At 36.7% G+C, this 18,914-nt stretch overlaps 1 protein-coding gene across 3 annotated transcripts in view; it reads right to left on the bottom strand.

The window, feature by feature from the left end:
- VPS45 (vacuolar protein sorting 45 homolog) overlaps positions 1–18,503 on the bottom strand; it is a 43,960-nt gene extending 25,457 nt beyond the window's left edge. For all 3 annotated transcript variants that reach the window (XM_079761767.1, XM_079761769.1, XM_079761768.1), the window contains exons 1-10: positions 18,331–18,503; positions 17,557–17,691; positions 14,806–14,866; positions 10,284–10,363; positions 8,829–8,897; positions 8,590–8,727; positions 8,018–8,128; positions 5,382–5,516; positions 4,844–4,957; positions 4,303–4,470 (exon numbers count right to left, since the gene is read on the bottom strand). In XM_079761767.1, the coding sequence (XP_079617893.1) occupies positions 4,303–4,470; positions 4,844–4,957; positions 5,382–5,516; positions 8,018–8,128; positions 8,590–8,727; positions 8,829–8,897; positions 10,284–10,363; positions 14,806–14,866; positions 17,557–17,691; positions 18,331–18,423 (1,104 nt within the window). In that variant the 5' untranslated portion in view covers positions 18,424–18,503. The remainder of the gene's footprint in view (positions 1–4,302; positions 4,471–4,843; positions 4,958–5,381; positions 5,517–8,017; positions 8,129–8,589; positions 8,728–8,828; positions 8,898–10,283; positions 10,364–14,805; positions 14,867–17,556; positions 17,692–18,330) is intronic.
- Positions 18,504–18,914: the final 411 nt, after the last annotated feature.

Consider the following 18,914-nt stretch of genomic DNA (forward strand, 5'->3'; position numbering starts at 1 on the left):
TCTGAAACACTGATTAAACACTGGTTTAGAAAAGAATCATTTTTACTCTTAACTGATCAAAGTAAAATTGTCAGCTCTATGTGTCCCAAACAATTTTCTTATGATTTTAATGAAAAGCAAAGCAAAACAAAACAACAACAAAAAACCCCTCTGAAACCAGGGAGAGATCCAAGGTTATGACTAAAGTAAAAAAATATGTCCTGGATGCCATAAAGAAAACAGAATGTATCACCAAATAATAACACTGATAATGGTGATAGTTAATACTTGTTGAATGTTATAAGTATCGGGCACAATATGAAGTGCTTCACATGTATTAGCTCATTGCACCCTCACAAAAATCTTTGAAATACTGTTATTTTTCTTCATTTTACAGATAAAAAGAATGAGACTACTGGTATTTTTAAACTCAAGCCATCAAAGGCCCAAACCTTAACCACTACTCCATATTGCTTCAAGTAGAGCTCTTTTCATTTTTCTAACAAATATTTATTCAGTCTCTACTGTGTGCTATTAATAGGATGATTGTCAGGAAAGAAAGATAAAATAGACTAGTTCCTCCTTCCAAATAAAAAGTTGTGATATGACAATATGGGGTGGGGGTGGGGGCATTGTTTACTTTCTGAGATGTTTCTCTTCATGGTATGAAAAAAATCTTCCAGCCCTAACCGGTTTGGCTCAGTGGATAAAGCGTCGGCCTGTGGACTGAAGGGTCCCAGGTTCGATTCTAGTCAAGGACATATACCTTGGTTGCAGGCACATCCTCAGTAGGGGGTGTGCAGGAGGCAGCTGATCAATGTTTCTAACTCTCTATCCCTCTCCCTTCCTCTCTGTAAAAAAATCAATAAAATATATTAAAAAAAAATCTTCCTTACTAATCAAACGAGTCTTTTCTGAGGCTATGGATATGTATGTTTCAATGGTTGTACATAACAGTTTGGTTCTAGTGAAATTCTTTCTAAATAAAAATGTTGTTAGCCTGTAGAATAACTGCTTAGAAGTAGCTTATAGGTTAATGTTTGGCAATATATGAGCTTTTTTTTCTCTCACCATGTTACAGTTACTATTCAATAAAGCAAACCCCATCTCTACTAAAAATACCCTCAATTCATTGCTTCATGACGTATTATAATCTAAGGTCAAGCCAAGGAATGCTATACCCCATCTAGGGGTCAGGCCCCTGGCATCTACTCATTACCAAACAAAAGTTCCCTTTATAGACTATTTAAGTCATGTTGCCAAAGAAATCCATTATGATGGGGGGAGTACAAATCAACTGCTCACTGTAAAACCCTAATACCATGGGCAAGAAAACCTTCAAAAGATAACTTTAAAAAATGTAAAGTGGATCACAAATGCAATTCATATTTTAAAAGTACTATCTTTCTTTTAAAGTGAACCCCTCCCCCAAAAAAATATTTCAGGCAAGGAATTACAGTAATTTTTTTCCAACTGCTTACCATATGGTAGAGAGATACAAATAAAGATATTAAATTTGACTAGTGATTATGTTTGGTTCTATTGTTTTAAAGGAAAAATAAAATGATAAACGTAAGGAAATTTAAATTTAGTTATAGGGCAAAATTTTGTTTTTATTTAGTAAGAGAAGAAAACTCATTTTATTGAGAAAAACAAAAAGTTTTCCTAGGAATATTTATATTAGGCCCATGAAACAATAGACTTTAGTAGTGTTGTTTAAAACTGTCTCTAGTAGTATTGTTTAAGGTAAGTTGGTCAAGTTAAATAGATTGTGATACATCATTACAAAGAAATACTAAAAAGAATGAGTCTTTAGATTTTTATCTCTGAAATACACAGTTAAGTGAGAAAATAAATGCAGAATTATGTGTACAATATGGTATCATTTGAATTTAAAGAGTGGGAGATATACATATTCAAACAGGCTTGCACAAACGCAGAATAACTGAAACTAGTAACAAACTCAGCTTTTACTATATATCTCTTTCACCAAGTACTTACCTATTTAAGAATCAAAATTTAAGACAATTAAAAATTAATAAAGTCTGCCTAAGTTTTTTTTGTGAAGATTTAAGAACACAGGGATAAAATTAAAGGCCAGAGTGGCTGAGTTGCTTGAGCGTCATCCATGAACTGAAAGGTCAAGGGTTCAATTTCTGGTCAGGGCACATGCCTGGGTTTCGGGCTCGATCCCCAGTAGGGGGCCTGCAGGAGACAGCCAATCAATGTTTCTTTCTCTCTCCCTATCCCATCCTCTGTCTGTAAAATCAATAAAACATATATTTTTAAAAAGTGATGATAAAGGTACTTTTCATAAATATAAAGCAAATAGCATCTTCCTGATTTTCAAAATGTTAATGTTTTCAGGGGAAATTCTGATAAACATTTAGAAAAAGTAAAGGCCAACAACTACCTATCCCAGTAAAGACCTTGGTATAACTAGAGCAACCACAGGTAGGTGCATTTCTTTCTTTTGCTTGTACCAGATATTTTTAAAAGTATGCTTAGAGGAAGGGAACCAACATTTACAAAGCACCTAACATATGTGAATAACCTGACATATTTCATTGAATCCTCATAACAATCTAAAAGTTTAAAATCATTATCCCTGAGGCTTGGGCAAAGTAAATAATTTTCCCAAAGAAACGGTGGTATGTAGAGACAGGCTATTAGCCAGGATAGTCTGGCTCCAAAGCCTGTGTTGTTTTCATTAGACCACACTGGCTTTATTTTATAAAGTAAAATTGCAGCAGGAAAAGAAAGAGACTAAGTTTTAGAATATTGGGTCCTTATCAATATGGAAATGTGCTTCTTATAGTACTAAGTAGCTTAGAAATGGCTATCTCCCAAAGAACTCCTATTCCTAAGTTAACTTATTGTCAGTGATATTACATTGTGCCATTTCTCAGGAACCTTGGAATTATCTCTGATTTGTTATTATCCTTCTATCCAATCTGTCACTAAATTGTTGTTTTCTCCCTTTGAAATGCCTCTTAGACTTTCTCTTATTGTACATTTCTTACTACTATTGCTATGAGTCCACTAGCCTCACTGACTTCACTTTTTTCACCTCCCAAGTGTCCTAACTAGATTCAATTTCCTAAAATACTGATTTTATCATATCAACTTTCTACATAAGACCCTACACTGGATCTCTTTGCCCATCTCGGCAAGTATAAATTCCTCTTATAAGCTTCTGCATAAACTGCTTCGTGTTTACCAAATCAATTTTATCTCCTTATTCTCTTCCACACCCATGTTCAACAGGTGAAACTGTTTATTCTTTTCTGCATACTGCTGCATCTTTGCTTTTGCTGCTATTCGTGACTAAAATCCTCCTCCAGATTCTATTCATTCTTACAGTCTATCTTAATGGCACCTTCTCTCAGAAACTTTTCCTAATAACCTCAAATCTTATCATCAGTATCACAATTTTGATTTAATTAAATATTATGTCGCAGCACTAATTGTTGCACTAGCTACATTGAATTATTCACTCATATATATACACCTCCATGCCTGCATTCTCTCTGCTGAGAATTTCCCCCCTTTTCTCTGGTTGGTACACTCCTCCTCCTCATTTATTTGTCCAGACCCACATCTAATGTCATCTTCTCTACGAAGCTCTAAGAAGCCTCAACTTTAGGGAAAACTGTTGTCCTTTCTGTGTTTCCATATTCCGTTGGAAATACCTCTAGAATAGCACTTATTGCACAGTATTATAAGTCCTGGCTTAAATTTCTCTCTCCCCTATTATCATGTGAACTCTTTGAGGGAAAAGATGGTATCACACTAATTTTTGTACCTGTAGATCCTCATAGCACCATGCACGTGTAGCGGACATTCATGTGTTTGTGGAATGAAAAACAGATGTTCAGTAATGAAAAACTGAGATAATGTACTTTATTATATCTTTTAAAATCTTCCTAACAACCCTGTGTGATAAATATCATTATACCTATTTTTCAAATGAGGAAACTAGCTCAGAGATTAAGTCAACAGCTCCAGGTCACAAAGCCGGTAAGTGGCAAACCAAAAACTAAATTCCAGACCTTCTGATTTTAGTCTAGAATTCTTTCTAGTAGATCAGGTTGCCCTCCGAAATATTCAATTAATTGCCTGAACCCTTTGATTGCACATTATTCTTTTGTGGCTCTTATCATGCATCTATCTTAATATTAAACTATATACTTGTCTCAACTCCTCTCTAGACTGTAAATTCCGTGTTGGTGAAGAAGGATTACTTGCCTTAGCATCTCTTGCTCTGCCTGGCACAGTGCCTTACACATAGTAGGTGCTCATCAAATGGGACTGAATAGATACCTGGAGAGCACTAGAATGGTCATTTTGACAGGCCAGTTCTTGTTCAACCTCCGAAACCTCCAGCAGATTCCGCTCACCGACCAACCGAGACAGCTCTCCAACAACTGTCACGTGCTTTGATACAGTCCCAGACATCTTCTTGAACTGTGGGTAATTCTCAACAAAGGCCTGCCATGGGAAAAACATCAATGGGGGTTCTATTATTTCTTGACCAAGGATAGGCATATATGAAGGGGAAAAAAATCAGGGATTGTTCTGCCAAGAAAAAGGCATCTATAGCTTTCAATAAAATGGCATTTTGCATTTTGTTATGCCTAGGAAGAGAAGAACTGGTATATGTAAGCAGACTGAGTCTTTGAATAGTCCAAAGGTGACTGAAGAATGGGAAGAAGTTTATGGCTTATTACAAAGTTTTCACTATATTGTTTCCCAAAGAGAAATATTACAGAAAATACCTCAAACCAAACTAAATGAATTAAGGTAGAAATCAGAATAGCTCCCAAACTTGCATGTTAGTCATCCATATACATGTTCAATTTACCTTCATGTCTGCTATTGATTCTAGTTTTTGCTGTTCTTTTGGTTTCTTCTTCTGAAAGTCTTCCATGAGATTCTTTATATTGCTACCAATCTCGGCAAAGTTTAAGTACATATTCTGCGAAAAAGAAAGTTGGAAACACAGTTCTATCCACTAGTCTGACTTTCAGACAGTTTAAAAGAAGAAGTGAAAAAGAATTCTGAGTACAGTTAGAATTAAAGGGCAAGAAAATTCCATTCTAACTAGCAAATCTGAACATTGGTCAGGACACTGGTGATGAGCACCAGTATTATTCTCACAAAGGGCTACGGAAGGTAGGGAAGTAAGTAAATTGGGTTCTGATTTTAAAAGTGGGAAACCAAGTATGTGATTTCTATGAAAAAATATTGTTAAAGGGGGGTCAGAATCCAAGTCTTCTGCCTTCCCTTAAGATGCAGTTTATTCTCATCGGATGCCTCCATCATCCTTCCACATGAATTCTCACAAGTCAATATTGACCTTCTTACATAAAAACAACTAAACTCAATTAAAAACCACTTACATTAGCATAGAATTCATCGTTTTCAGCAGATAGGACCACCTCTCTTAAGTCTTTACTGATCCCTGGCACTCTGGAAAGATCAATTCGATTGTTGTTTATGCCCAGTAGTTCATGGACCATGGCTTGATATGTCCACTAAATAAAGAATCATGACAAAAAATTTGGTCATTGACAAAACATGGAAATAGTAAATGTTCAGGAAAACAAAAACGAATAACTTATTCTTAGTAATTACTCTTCTTTACATGGAGATTCTCTATTTAGTTCAAATTTTATTGATATTTTGTGCTATTCTAAATATTAAGATTGTCATTTTAATTGGTTAAACATCCAAAAATCAAAATACTTTTAGATTTCTTTTGGAAGAAGGGCAGCAAGATTAATATTCCTGATAAAAAGGAAAATTAGATCCATCATTAGCTCCAATTTTGGCCTGTGAATTGAGGGTATATTTTTGGCTTCACGGATAGGGCTATATTGGTACTGCAGTTACAAGCTGTACCATTTCCTGTACGCTTCTGTGGTTTTCTGCAGCATGAGAAGTGTATTCTTGCAGGTCTGAGTGGTGCTATATTTATCCTGGGAACACTAATATTATCAGAAAAAACCCTTGTGAGTTGATGAAAACACACATATTCAGAAGCTTTGTATTTTTACCTAAAATGAATTGTGAAGAGGGTTGGTTTCCAGTCTTACAAATGTGTGCTTATTTGGTAAAACTGGAAAGGAGAACCCCCCAAATTTTTCCTTCTGACTATTTATGGAGAATGGGTTACTTTTAATCATAGGCCCATTGGACAAAACTAAGTATTTTCCAGCAAATTACCCTCTAAATCTAGAATCTAATGCTAGAAATATTTACATATGTATAGTCCATCTTTTAAAAATCTAGATTTATTAAGAAATGACTTGAGGTTATAAAAGATGTTTTATTATCCTAAAATATCTGCCAGATGAATCCTCAAAACAGCCGGTTTCATTGGGGCATTTAAAATAAGCACAACAAAATGTTTTATGCTTCCATAGACAGCATCCTGTGCATGCTTCTGCCATCAGCACTTACTCTATCATTAAATTATCTCTTTTCTTCTCTCCCCATGGGACCACGAGCTCTGTGAGAGAAGAGATTGTATTTTTTAACCTTTTATCTCCAGGACTTAATACAGTACCTGCCTACTTAATACAGGTCCTTAGTGAAATTTGTTGAATGAACGGTTGCTTTTCTTTGGCAAACAGAATTATAGGCCATCATTTCTCTTTCTAATTTTTTTATATTATCAAAATTTATTTAGTGAACAAATACTACTTTGAATTTTAGGAATATAAGCCTATTGCATCATAGAGCAGTTGCATTCCACAGCCGCAGATTTCCCCAGCATTAACATTATTGTAAGCTGGGAAGGAACTGAAATATAGACTGTGCCTTTCCCTACAAATTCAAAGTCACTATTAAAAAAGCATCTACTACGTGCAAGGCTCTGTGCTTGCACTTGCATTAGAACAAACACGGGTAAGGAATATGCCTTGAAGGAATGTGTAACCTCGGAGAGTGTGAAAACACAGGTTCAGCATGGTGAGCGCAGCGCGAGACACATGAGAGACACAAAGTTGGCCAGAAATTTTAGGGGGGAAAAGGACGTGTCTGACTAAAAGAAAAAAGGCTTCAAGATGTTTCGAGTGATTTTTAAAGAGAAGAACTTTGATAGGTGAAGTTGGGAAGACAAGGTATTCCAACATTCCAGAGTGAGACGGGTCACAACATGAATAAAATGATGGCAGGAAACCATGTGTGGCATATCTGCAGTCGTGAGCTGTAGGTTTTGTACAAGGTTGGGCCCATATTGTCAAGGCTCTTGGATGTCAAGATCAGGAGTCTGTATTTAACTCAGTAGCCCAGTGGTTAGCAAACCACGGCTTGCGAGCCAGATGCGGCTCTTTGGCCCCTTGAGTGTGGCTCTTCCACAAAATACCACGTGCGGACGTGCGGGCGCGCACGTACAGTGCGATTGAAGGAGTACCCTAATTAAGTTAATAACAATGTACCTACCTATATAGTTTAAGTTTAAAAAATTGGGCTCTCAAAAGAAATTTCAATCGTTGTACTGTTGATATTCGGCTCTGTTGACTAATGAGTTTGCCGACCACTGCAGTAGGCAAATGGGAACCAATGAAGATTTCTAAGCCAGCCATAAACAAGATCAGAACTGTGCTTTGGGGAAATTAATTTAACAACACTGTGTCTGTGAAATATATAGAGTGGGATGAAATGTAAAGTGGGGATAAGTAGGTGACTATTTCAGTATTCCCATGAATGATTTGAGTCTACACCAAGGTAACAGCAGTAGAATGGAAAAGAGCAAACACTGGAAAAGTAGAGTCTATAGGACCTAGAAGTTGCCCTGATTCAGGGTTGGGGTGGTGGTAGAAAGGGACAGGAAGGATGAGGCAGAAGAAAGAGTCAAGGATTACTGTGGCTAGAAGAATAGTGATATCAAAAAAACAAGAAATATAAGGCAAAAACAAGAGCTAAAAATAAGGAGGCAAATAAATGGGCCATCCTGTTCATTTCCACATCTGCATTTTGATGAACAGCACTTGAAATTATCCTTATGTTATGCTAACAAAGGTTTTTGCACCTGGTTTAGCAATGGGGTGATGGCGTCATCGCAGCGATCTAAAATAAGTAGCAATGGAGGAACCTCAGTCCGCCGGAACTCAAATAGTTCATATTCTTTAGTTATGACTTGCTGTGGGTGAGAAAGAGAGTTTGATCAACCAATCAGTTGCAGATAGCGATGATATAAATAGTAAATTAATACATAAAAACTACATTTAACAAAAGTTCTTTGCATCTTCATGGCCTTCCATAAAAACAAAACAAACAAAAAAAAATCTTGAAAAAGTTTAATAACATTCTATTTCAGAGGATAGAATTTGAAACTATTTCACAGGTGATTTGATTGGATCAAATTAAGTTAAATAGCTTAGAAATGTTTCTTAGGTTACACCTAAGAATTTTAAGTTTAATTTGTTGCTTTTGTTGTTGTTGTTGTTACTTTTTGGTTCTGAATTACAAAGACCTACCTCTTTGCCAATAAACCTAACACTTCATCTCCTTGGTTGTAGATAAAATATTCCTTTAGTTTTTGAAATATGATAAGGAAATGAATGGTCTGGTGTTTTGGAACCAGGGTAGGGAATGCCATACCTTAACACATTCGGCAAGTCTCTTTGCTGCCTCTGATGAAAGCTGATAACGAATCATAGGGCATTTCTTCAGGGATAAAAGGAGAGCCGTCAGTCCTTGAGTTGTTCTGGACAGCTGGGCTGGATCCCAATTTCGACCCTTTTTAAATATTCAGAGAAAATACTTAAATTTTTTCTTACTTGATGAATTAACTCCCACCTGATAAATAAACTTAAAAAAAAAATCCTTTCCTTCCATACCTGGCAGCAACCCAAAATATTGAGGGAAAACAAATGTGGATTCACAGCAATGTAATCACCATAAAATTCCTGCAAATAAAGCACCAAGATCAGCCAGTTATATTCCATAAACTCCAACTGTATCATGCAGCAATATTTTCACATGTGATCTAGTCAAATTTGAGGAAATGTAAGTGTAAAAGATAGAAAAATTGATCAATTAAAAATTAACAAAAAGTCAATGTGGGGAAATTAATAAAATAATTATAAAACAGCAGCAATAATAAATCTTTAAAAACCCCACAAAAGTTATATAAGTATATATATTATATGCCTGGAGACCTCTAGGACTTATCAATTAGTGAAAATAAAACATTGCTATAGGGTATACAATGTTACACTCAAACAAAAAAGAACTTTGCTTTCCAGTGCATTCTCATGAGAGAGAATATGGTTCAAAAGAGGTCATTCTTTTTTATTCATTTTTCATCTAGAATACCCAAAACTTGTTTATTTGTGGTCCTGAATACAATATTCTTCAATTAGCTCATAAATGTATTCAAACGTTTGTGATAAATGTATTGAAGAACACTAAACTATTTAAGAAGGGTAACATGGTATGTTCTAATGTGATGTATTATATAGCATGCAGAATAAATATTTAGGGGTTTCCAAATTTAAACTTAATGACAAATGTCTGCTTATTATTCCTAAAGCAAGATAACCACAAACAGAACTTCAACAAACCCCATTCACATCCTTTACTTCCTATTCTATTCCATTAAACTTGGTCCTAATAGATGAAGCTTCTTTTTTTAAAAAGTACATTTTTATTGATTTCAGAGAGGAAGTGAGAGGGAGAGAGAGAGAGAAACATCTATGATGAGAGAGCATCATCAACCAGCTGCCTCCTGCACGCCCCCTACTGGGGCTCGAGCCCGCAACCCGGGTATATGCCCTGACCAGGAATCGAACCCATGACCTCTTGGTTTCTGGGTCGACACTCAACCACTGAGCCAAACCCGGCTGGGTTAGATGAACATTCTTATAGGGTGGCTCATAAAACTATCATAGGACAGCCCTAACCGCTTTGGCTCAGTGGATAGAGCATCAGCCTGTGGACTGAAAGGTCCCAGGTTCGATTCCAGTCAAGGGCATGTATGTACCTTGGTTGCAGGCACATCCCCAGTAGGAGTTGTGCAGGAGGCGGCTGATCAATGTTTCTCTCTCATCGAGGTTTCTACCTCTCCAGTACCAGCCCAATCTCATGATTTCCATTGACTCCTTTAATTCTGTTCCCATCCAATTTGATATATCTTCCAAACTTTCTAAATATAAGTATAGTCTGGTGCAATGCACATTGATTGTGTCTGATGAGTAGCCTCCATTCTTTTGAGACAGCACTTTCCCTATTTTTAGACTCAAATCTTTAAAAAGGGCCAATATAAGAGAGAGTTAGAGGACCAATATGTTTACCTGAACCTCAGCCACAACTTCCTGTTCATCAGCTTCAGCTAATGACTTCACATCACTCTTGCTGATCACATTACTGAAATCTGAAACAGACATATGAGTTGTTATTGACTAAAAGGAGATCATCGTTGCTGCAATTAGACATAAATGGGCCTGACAGTTAAAGCCTAATGAATAAGGGAAGTTTAGTACACATTGGAGTAGATGTCAAAGTTGAACACCTTCAAATTGGAATGAGCAGCATAAAGATGTTTAAATCCATAAATTCATAATAGTAATTTTTTTTTTAAAAAAAAGGACCACCATTGTAAGCATTGGAGGATGCTATGGAACCAAGACTTATACTGAAAATAGAAGGAAAGGATAACATGATGATAAATAAAGGGAAAGAAGTAAGCTTTTATCCTTTTATACATAAACTGTACCACCAGATAACCAACTAGTAGATGAGGGGAAATTTCTCATCTTTATATTTATAGAAATATTCCAGCTGAAAAAATAAAGAAGGAATGATAATGATATGACAGAATTAAAACAATATTTCTATCAGCTCCTAATGAATCAATGGTTGGACCTAGGCATTGAGCATCAACCACTGCTAATATCACATTAAGAGACGATCAGTAGAAGTACACCAGACTACCTATGAAGTATTCTTGTCAAAAAGAAATCAAATCTGAGTCTAATTAAACCTCTACATCCAGGTACCAACTTACAGAAACTGGAGGACAGAGGAACATTTTAAACTGCAAAGAGCCTGGCCGGCGTGGCTCAGTGGTTGAGTGTTGACCTATGAACCAAGAGATCATGGTTCCATTCCTGGTCAGGGCACATGCCGGGATCTCCAGTGGGGGCATGCAGGAGGCAGCCGATCAATGATTCTCTCTCATCATTGATGTTTCTATTTCTCTCTCTCCCTCTCCTTTCCTTTCTGAACTCAATTAAAAAATATATTTTAAAAAATAAGTAAATAAACTTATTGGTGATGCAATTAGCAAGATCCAGGCTATAGGAAACTTTAACAGAACAACCTGGTTTCTTCAATAAATAAATTGCACAGGAGAGAGACCCAAGAGAAGAGCAAAGAAACTTAAGCAGCATATCAACCAATAGCAATGTGTGGACCTTACCATGATCCTGATTCAAACAAACCATGGGGGGATAGGGAGGGGGGGAGACATGAGAGAATTTGAACACCGAATGAATATTTAAAAAATAGAAATTATTTTTTGCCGAAACCGGTTTGGCTCAGTGGATAGAGCGTCGGTCTGCGGACTGGAAGGTCCCAGGTTCGATTCCGGTCAAGGGCATGTACATTGGTTGCGGGCACATCTCCTGGTGGGGGATGTGCAGGAGGCAGCTGGTCGATGTCTCTCTTATCGATGTTTCTGGCTCTCTATCCCTCTCCCTTCCTCTCTGTGAAAAATCAATAAAATATATTTAAAAAAAAAATAGAAATTATTTTTTATTATTTGGGTATACTAGTAATGTTTAAAAAAATAAGTCCTTATCTTTTAGAGATGCATAATGAAATATTATGGATAAAGTCATATTATATATTAGATTGCCTTCAAAATTATATTGGTGGGGCAGTAGGTGGCAGTAAGGCTAAAACAAAATTTGCCATAGCACAATAATTATTGAAATTAGGTGATGGGTACATTGGAATTTATTATATTATTCTGTCTACTTTTATATATACTTTGAAAGGAGCCTGTTATACAAGATAAATAGACATAAAATTATACAGAATTAAAATTATAAAAAATAATATGAGCAGAAGGCAAGCTAAGTGCTAAAATAAATTATGCTGAAAGTTTGTAATAAATAAAATTACTATATACAAACACATTTTTGTTTATTTTAATCTAAATAACTAAATAAAGTTGTGAAATTGATTGCTTCACCCAAGAAATTTCAATTGGCTTTAGTGCTAACCAATTTAATATAAGTGTATGTAATTTTTTTCTTCTACTTCATAGATTTACAGCTCAAATCAATCTTTAGAACCAGAAAAGTAAATATTAGATTATTCATTATTAATCTTAATTGCTGCATCAAATAATTCTCTTTAGAGGAAAAAGAAGCCTTTTACCTCATGACCTATTCAATTTTTAGCTAAGCGACACAGCAAAAGACTGATTCTGGTAGATGTTCACTTACTTTTAAATTTGTCAGCACAGGGAATCAATCTCTGTCTCTATGCCTATCTATCATCTACCTATCACTGAGTACAAAAGTATTTACACTTTCCCAAGTACTTAGCTTGTGATAAGACTAAAAAATACTGGAATGACTACACATTTATCAGAATGGCTAAAATAAAGAATAGGGACAACACCAAATGCTTGTGAGAATACAAGGAAACTGGATCACCTGTACATTGCTAGTGGAAAAGTAAAATGGCATAGTTACTCTAGAAAACATCTGGCAGTTTCTTAAAACATCAAACATGCAACTACTACATTACCCAGCAATTGCTCTCCTGGTTCATTATTTATTACAGAGAAATGAAGACTTATGTTCGCACAAACACATGTACACAAATGTTTGTAACAGCTTTCTCTGTAGAACTGGAAACAAGTCAAATGTCCTTCAAGAAGTGACTAGTCAAACTGTGGTACATCTATACCACAGAATACTAGTCAGTAATAAAAACTATTGATAGATGGAACGACTTGAATTAACTTCTAAAGAATTATGCTGAGTAAAAAAAGAAAAAAACAATCCCCAAAGTTTATATGCTATATGATTCCATTTATGTAACCTTCTTGAAATGACAAAATTATAGAAATGGAGAACAGATTGTGGTTTCCAGGGGTTAATGAGGGGGTTAAGGGGAAGGGAAGTGTCTAAAAAAGGACAATACAAGGGATCCTTATGGAGATGGAAATGCTTTGTATCCTGACTGTATCAATGTCAATATTCTGGATATGATACTGTACTGTAGGTACCTAAGATGCTACATGGGGGGAAAGGATATATGGGATATCTGTATTAGTCTTATAACTATATGTGAATCTACAGTTATCTCAAAATAAAATGTTTCATTTAAAAAAGAAAACCCGTGCCCTACATGGTTTGGTTCAGTGGATAGAGCGTCAACCTGTGGTTCGTCAGCCTGGAACCTGTGGTCCCAGGTTCGATTCCGGTCAAGGGCACATGCCTGGGTAGCGGGCTGGATCCCCAGTAGGGGGCGTGCAGGAGGCAGCTGGTCAATGATTCAGTCTCATCATTTATGTTTCTCTCTCTCTCTCCTTCTCCCTTTCTCTCTGAAATCAATAAATATATATATTTTTTTAAAAAAAGGAAACCTGTGACTATTAGTCAAAACCAACCAACCAACCAACAAAAACAAAAGTAGGAACACTGAAACTAATAAAATTACCTATTTTTACCTCTTGGGGTTGTTGTAAGGACCAAATGAAATAATATATAAGAAAGTTCTTTATAAAATACAAACTCTTATCACAAATGTTAATTTTTGGTACCATTGTTAAATTGTAGTATATACTGAAGAAAGTATGTGTATCACAGACTATAGTCTAAACCCTAAAACTCTATCCCTTCAACTTCTCAAATGTCCTACATACTGAGTGTTAATTAAGTTTTGTCCTTGGTTTTAGAAATGGCACAAATAAACTATACTAAACTCTAAAGATCAATAACGACATCTAGAGGAGAATGGATGTAACTGCCAAAGCAGAATGTATTACATTAAAAAAAAAAATCCGTATAATGGTATAGTAACCACAAAACTAGTTTGTTTCCAGGCCTCTACTTCTCTATCTCTGCCCCCCCCCCCCCCGCCCCCAAAGTTAGGCACATAAGAGATATCTACTTGATGACTTGTACTTTAAGTACTACATAAAGAAGCAACGAGAAGTGAAATGTTTTTATCTGGTATGTAAAGTAAATCTCTGCCTTTCCAACAAACTCAAGTATATCCTCTCTCCAAGTAAATAAATTAGCTTCTATGCCTCAGTTCATAAAAGTGTAAAATAGGAATAAGAATACACTTTGTGAAAATTGGCTACTTATGACTTCTTGCCTTACAAAGAATTTTAAAAGGCAAAGTTAAACAAATTTTTTTTTACCCAAGCAATTAATGGTGAATGGAAATCACATTTAGCTTTCTGAAATGGAATGTTGGCTATAAGACTTTTAAACTTTGAAAGAACATTTAAAACAGACTTTTTTAGTGATGGATTCAATTAACTTATTTTATTTTATTTTTTAAAGATATATTTTATTGATTTTTTACAGAGAGGAAATGAGAGGGATAGAGAGGTAGAAACATCGATCAGCCGCCTCCTGCACACCTCCTACTGGGGATGTGCCCACAACCAAGGTACATGCCCTTGACCAGAATCGAACCTGGGACCCCTCAGTCCACAGGCCGACACTCTATCCACTGAGCCAAACTGGTTACGGCCAATTAACTTATTGATGATACAAAGAGACCAACAGAACATTCTAGCTAGGATATAGTTATATAATTGAATAGGTGAAATAACATACTTACAAATAAAATATATACTGTATTTGGGTCTTCGGAGCTCCTGAATCAGATAATCCACATTCTCCTGGAAAATAACAAACAAAATATGAGAATTGCTTAAGTGTAAAGCTAATAAACATCATCCATTGATTTATTTAAGTGTTTACTGAGAGTCTACTGTGTGCTAAGGTCTAGAACAGGGGTCCTCAAACTTTTTAAACAGGGGGTCAGTTCACTGTCCCTCAGACCGTTGGAGGGCCGGACTATAGTTTTAAAAAAACTATGAACAAATTCCTATGCACACTGCACATATCTTATTTTGAAGTAAAAAAACAAAACGGCAAAAACACCTGCATGTGGCCCGCAGTCCGTAGTTTGAGGACGCCTGGTCTAGATTAAGTATATATATATTGGGAGGGTGAAGGCTGGGGATGAAAAAGAAATACATTAAATATAATGATAAAGAATCATATGTAATTTTAACTAGCTGTGCTACGTTGGCCAAATTAAGACTAAAAAAAAAAAGACTAAAAATATATAAAGAACACAGATGTTGAAATACAACATAAAATTGATAATTCTACAAATGTGCCTCAAACTGCTTGTCTATAAATTATTATATTCATCTATCAAAATTATTATACAGAATATCAAAACATGTCTAGTCCTTTTAAAACCAATAGTCAAGATAAAATATAGTTAATTATATTTGGCTTTTAACTTATTGGGACCTAAGACTGCACAACTTCAATGTTTGGGAAGTATTTGCAAATAGTAGGCTAAGACCCTTTTTATAATTACATTATTTTAAAGTAAAATATGAAATTTAGAAGTAAAACAGTTGATTTTTATATGGTCAAAACATTAGAATTCCCGTTGTATAAGATTATAATGCAGGTCTTATCTATTTTTGATATTATAACACAGGGTTAAATTTCAGTATAAATTTGATCCCCAAACTATACATGACATAAAATATCATTTTTGAATGTTAAAAAACCCCACAATTTTCTTACAGAATTAAAAATAATGTAAGCAATGCACATTGCTTGTTAAGTGGAAAAAAATACTTTGCAAATTCTCATTTAGATTAAAAGTATCTTAAAAAGTAATGGAATCTTAAGGAAAAATTGCTTTTAAGAACATATTTTGAGTATGAGAGACTATATACATATATATACATTCATATGCTCATATATATATGAAAGAGGTTCTCCAATAAAAATGTTAGGAAATGATGCACTAGATCAGTGGTCGGCAAACTCACTAGTCAACAGAGCCAAATATCAACAGTACAACGATTGAAATTTCTTTTGAGAGCCACGTTTTTTAAACTTAAACTTCTTCTAACGCCACTTCTTTAAAATAGACTTGCCCAGGCCATGGTATTTTGTGGAAGAGCCACACTCAAGGGGCCAAAGAGCCGCATGTGGCTCGCAAGCCGCGGTTTGCCGATCACTGCACTAGATGATCTGTAAGATCCTTCTCACAACCAGAATGTTATGACTAAGATTTACAAATGTGAAACAACTGGAAACTATTATAACACAGTATTCATTAATTCAGGAATGGCTTATTGCGTATACACTATGTGGCAGGCATTGGAGACATAATAGTGTGACAAAACAGACCCATCTCTGTTTTCATGGAGCTTACTGTTGGTAGGTGAGATAGATATTAATTAATCAGACAGAAAATATAATACTTCAATCATGACAAATAATAGGGAGATGAAGATGGTGCTTTAATGCTTATAACAAGGGGGGTTGACCTGGTCAGCAAGGCCAGGGAAGATTTGCTTGCAGTGAAGAAGTTCCTGACAGAGAAAGAGCCTGTGCAAAGGTCCTGTGGCATGATGGAATATAGTGTACTGAAACATCAGTGTGACTAAGAGCAGAAGGGGGAATGGTTTGAAATGAGGCTGTAGAAATGATAGGAACTAGACCACACAGGATCTTGCAGGCCACAATTAAGGAGTTTTGTCTTTATTGTAAAAGTAATGAGAAGTCATTCAAGGTTTCCAAGTGGGGAGAACATGATTAGATTTGTATTTTGGAAAATACATAATGTACAAGCATGGTAAAAGAGTATTTTGGAGTTGAAGAACAGGAATATAAAGTAAGAGAATATACAAAATATGATTGAAATAGTTAAGGGTTTTTAAAGGAGGACTTAAGCAAGATTTAGATGGTGGACAACAACTGATGGAAGGCTAAAGAATCTCTAATGAGGGGAAGAGAACAGAAATGAAAATACAGAGGGATGACACAAAGGCCTAGTGGCTGTAGTGGAGGAGCAGAGGTGGGACACTGGAGTTCGGATACCTCAGGGCAGACCAGACCAGCTAAAGGAGTGCTTTGAGGAGTAGGCTACTAAATACAGATTTAATCACGGAAGTAAAATTGAGCCATTATAGGTTTCTGAGCACAGATGTGAAGAAAATGATAAAAACTCAAAACATTGATATAAGTATATAAGATTAAGTGGCAATGCTATTCAGTGAGAGGAGGTTAATCCAGGAATAAAGTGATGTGAGTCTCTGTTGGGATAGTAGCTTTGAAAGTAACTGAGAACCTAAAAGACATTTTGAAGGAAAAAACTGGCTGTAAGGAGTAAACTGAGATATGGGAAGGAGGAGAGTCAAGGTTGCAACTCTGATAAACCAGGATAATTATGATGCCACAAATGATAATACAAATTTATTTTGCCTTCTTAATGCCTTCAGATCATAGCGTTGTGTATTTGCCTGGGCAGATGCAGTTCAGTATGTAGTACCTTCGTAGGCCGAAGAAAACAAATTGCTTTCAGGTGTTTCATGATCTCCCGGTTCGGAGAATCAATGCGTTCAAAAAGGTACACTTCCTTCTGAAGAATCTCTGATTGTGTGTATACCATACTCACTATACCAGTCTGTAAAGAAAAAAAATTACTAATATTATGATGGTCCAGAATAATAAAAACAAGCAACAATACCCCAAGGCTTAAACTTTTTTTTTATCATTAATATTTAACTGGATACCTTAACTACTAACATATGTTATAACATTTACTGAGCATCCAAACATGTATGTAATGTACCAGAAAGCTCTCTGTAAACATGGACAATCCATACATACCCCCCCCCCATTTTTCTATTACCTTAAAGCGTTTTTTTTTTAAATCTGCAATCAACAAATCATAAATAACCTGTCACCTCAGCTTGAGCTCCAACATCTTTACTTTAAAAACACAATGTTGAGTAGAAATAACAGGATCATCCCAAAGCCTTTCAGGTGCTGTCTCACTTATTTCTTGACAGAAACATTTAGGAAAGGATTTCTATTCCAAGAAATTGTCTCGGGGTACAAGAAAAAAATGTCTCTGGCGGTGGCTAAAGCCATTTAGTCTGAAAACCGACTGGGCAAGTTTAATACAATCTTTACATTCCGTACAGAACTGACCCTCCTTTAAAAAATCTCTAATTAAATGCCAGATCCTACAGTGGAATGTGACCGGCTATTGTAAGGGAGGGAGGATTCCCACACGAACCCTGGGCAGAAGCAAACTCACCGTCTCTTTATCCATGAGAAGTACTTTCATGCCCGGCCCGCTGTCCTCTATCATTTTGGAAACGTACTGCTTCACAGCCAAAACCACGTTCATGGTGGCGAGCTGACAGGTTAGCCCCACAGCCCTTCCCGCCCCCTTTTCTTCTGGCTAAATGAACCCCGGGCTTCTCGGCCAGGTCTCCGCCGCTTCCTCCCCGCCCAGCCTCGGCTTCCGGAAGTCCGGGCAGCCCCGCTGCTGGGACTTGTAGTTCCGCGGCGCGATGGGGAGGCCCGGGCCGGTGCGCCCGGCGCTAAAACCCGGCTGAGAGCCCGAGGCCGCCCTGCCCTGACGGGGCTGCTGACCCCTCTGCAGCCGGCGGGTGTTGGAGACTTGGACTCCCGGACCACTGGCTTCCCGGCCGCGGCCTGAACCCCTCCTGCTGCCTGGGGCGGGGGGGGGGGGGGAGGGTGGCGCCTCGCGGGGTGAGGAAACTTGGCTGAAGGCCACCTCCGAGGCAAGAACGGAGCATGGCGGTGGCTACTCTTTGCCATTCATGAACGCTTCCTTGGGTGGCAGTGAAGGGCGAGGGGAAGGGAGATGGCGTT

The sequence above is a fragment of the Cnephaeus nilssonii genome (assembly GCF_951640355.1).
Source record: "Cnephaeus nilssonii genome assembly, chromosome: 21".
Taxonomy (NCBI): domain Eukaryota; kingdom Metazoa; phylum Chordata; class Mammalia; order Chiroptera; family Vespertilionidae; genus Cnephaeus; species Cnephaeus nilssonii.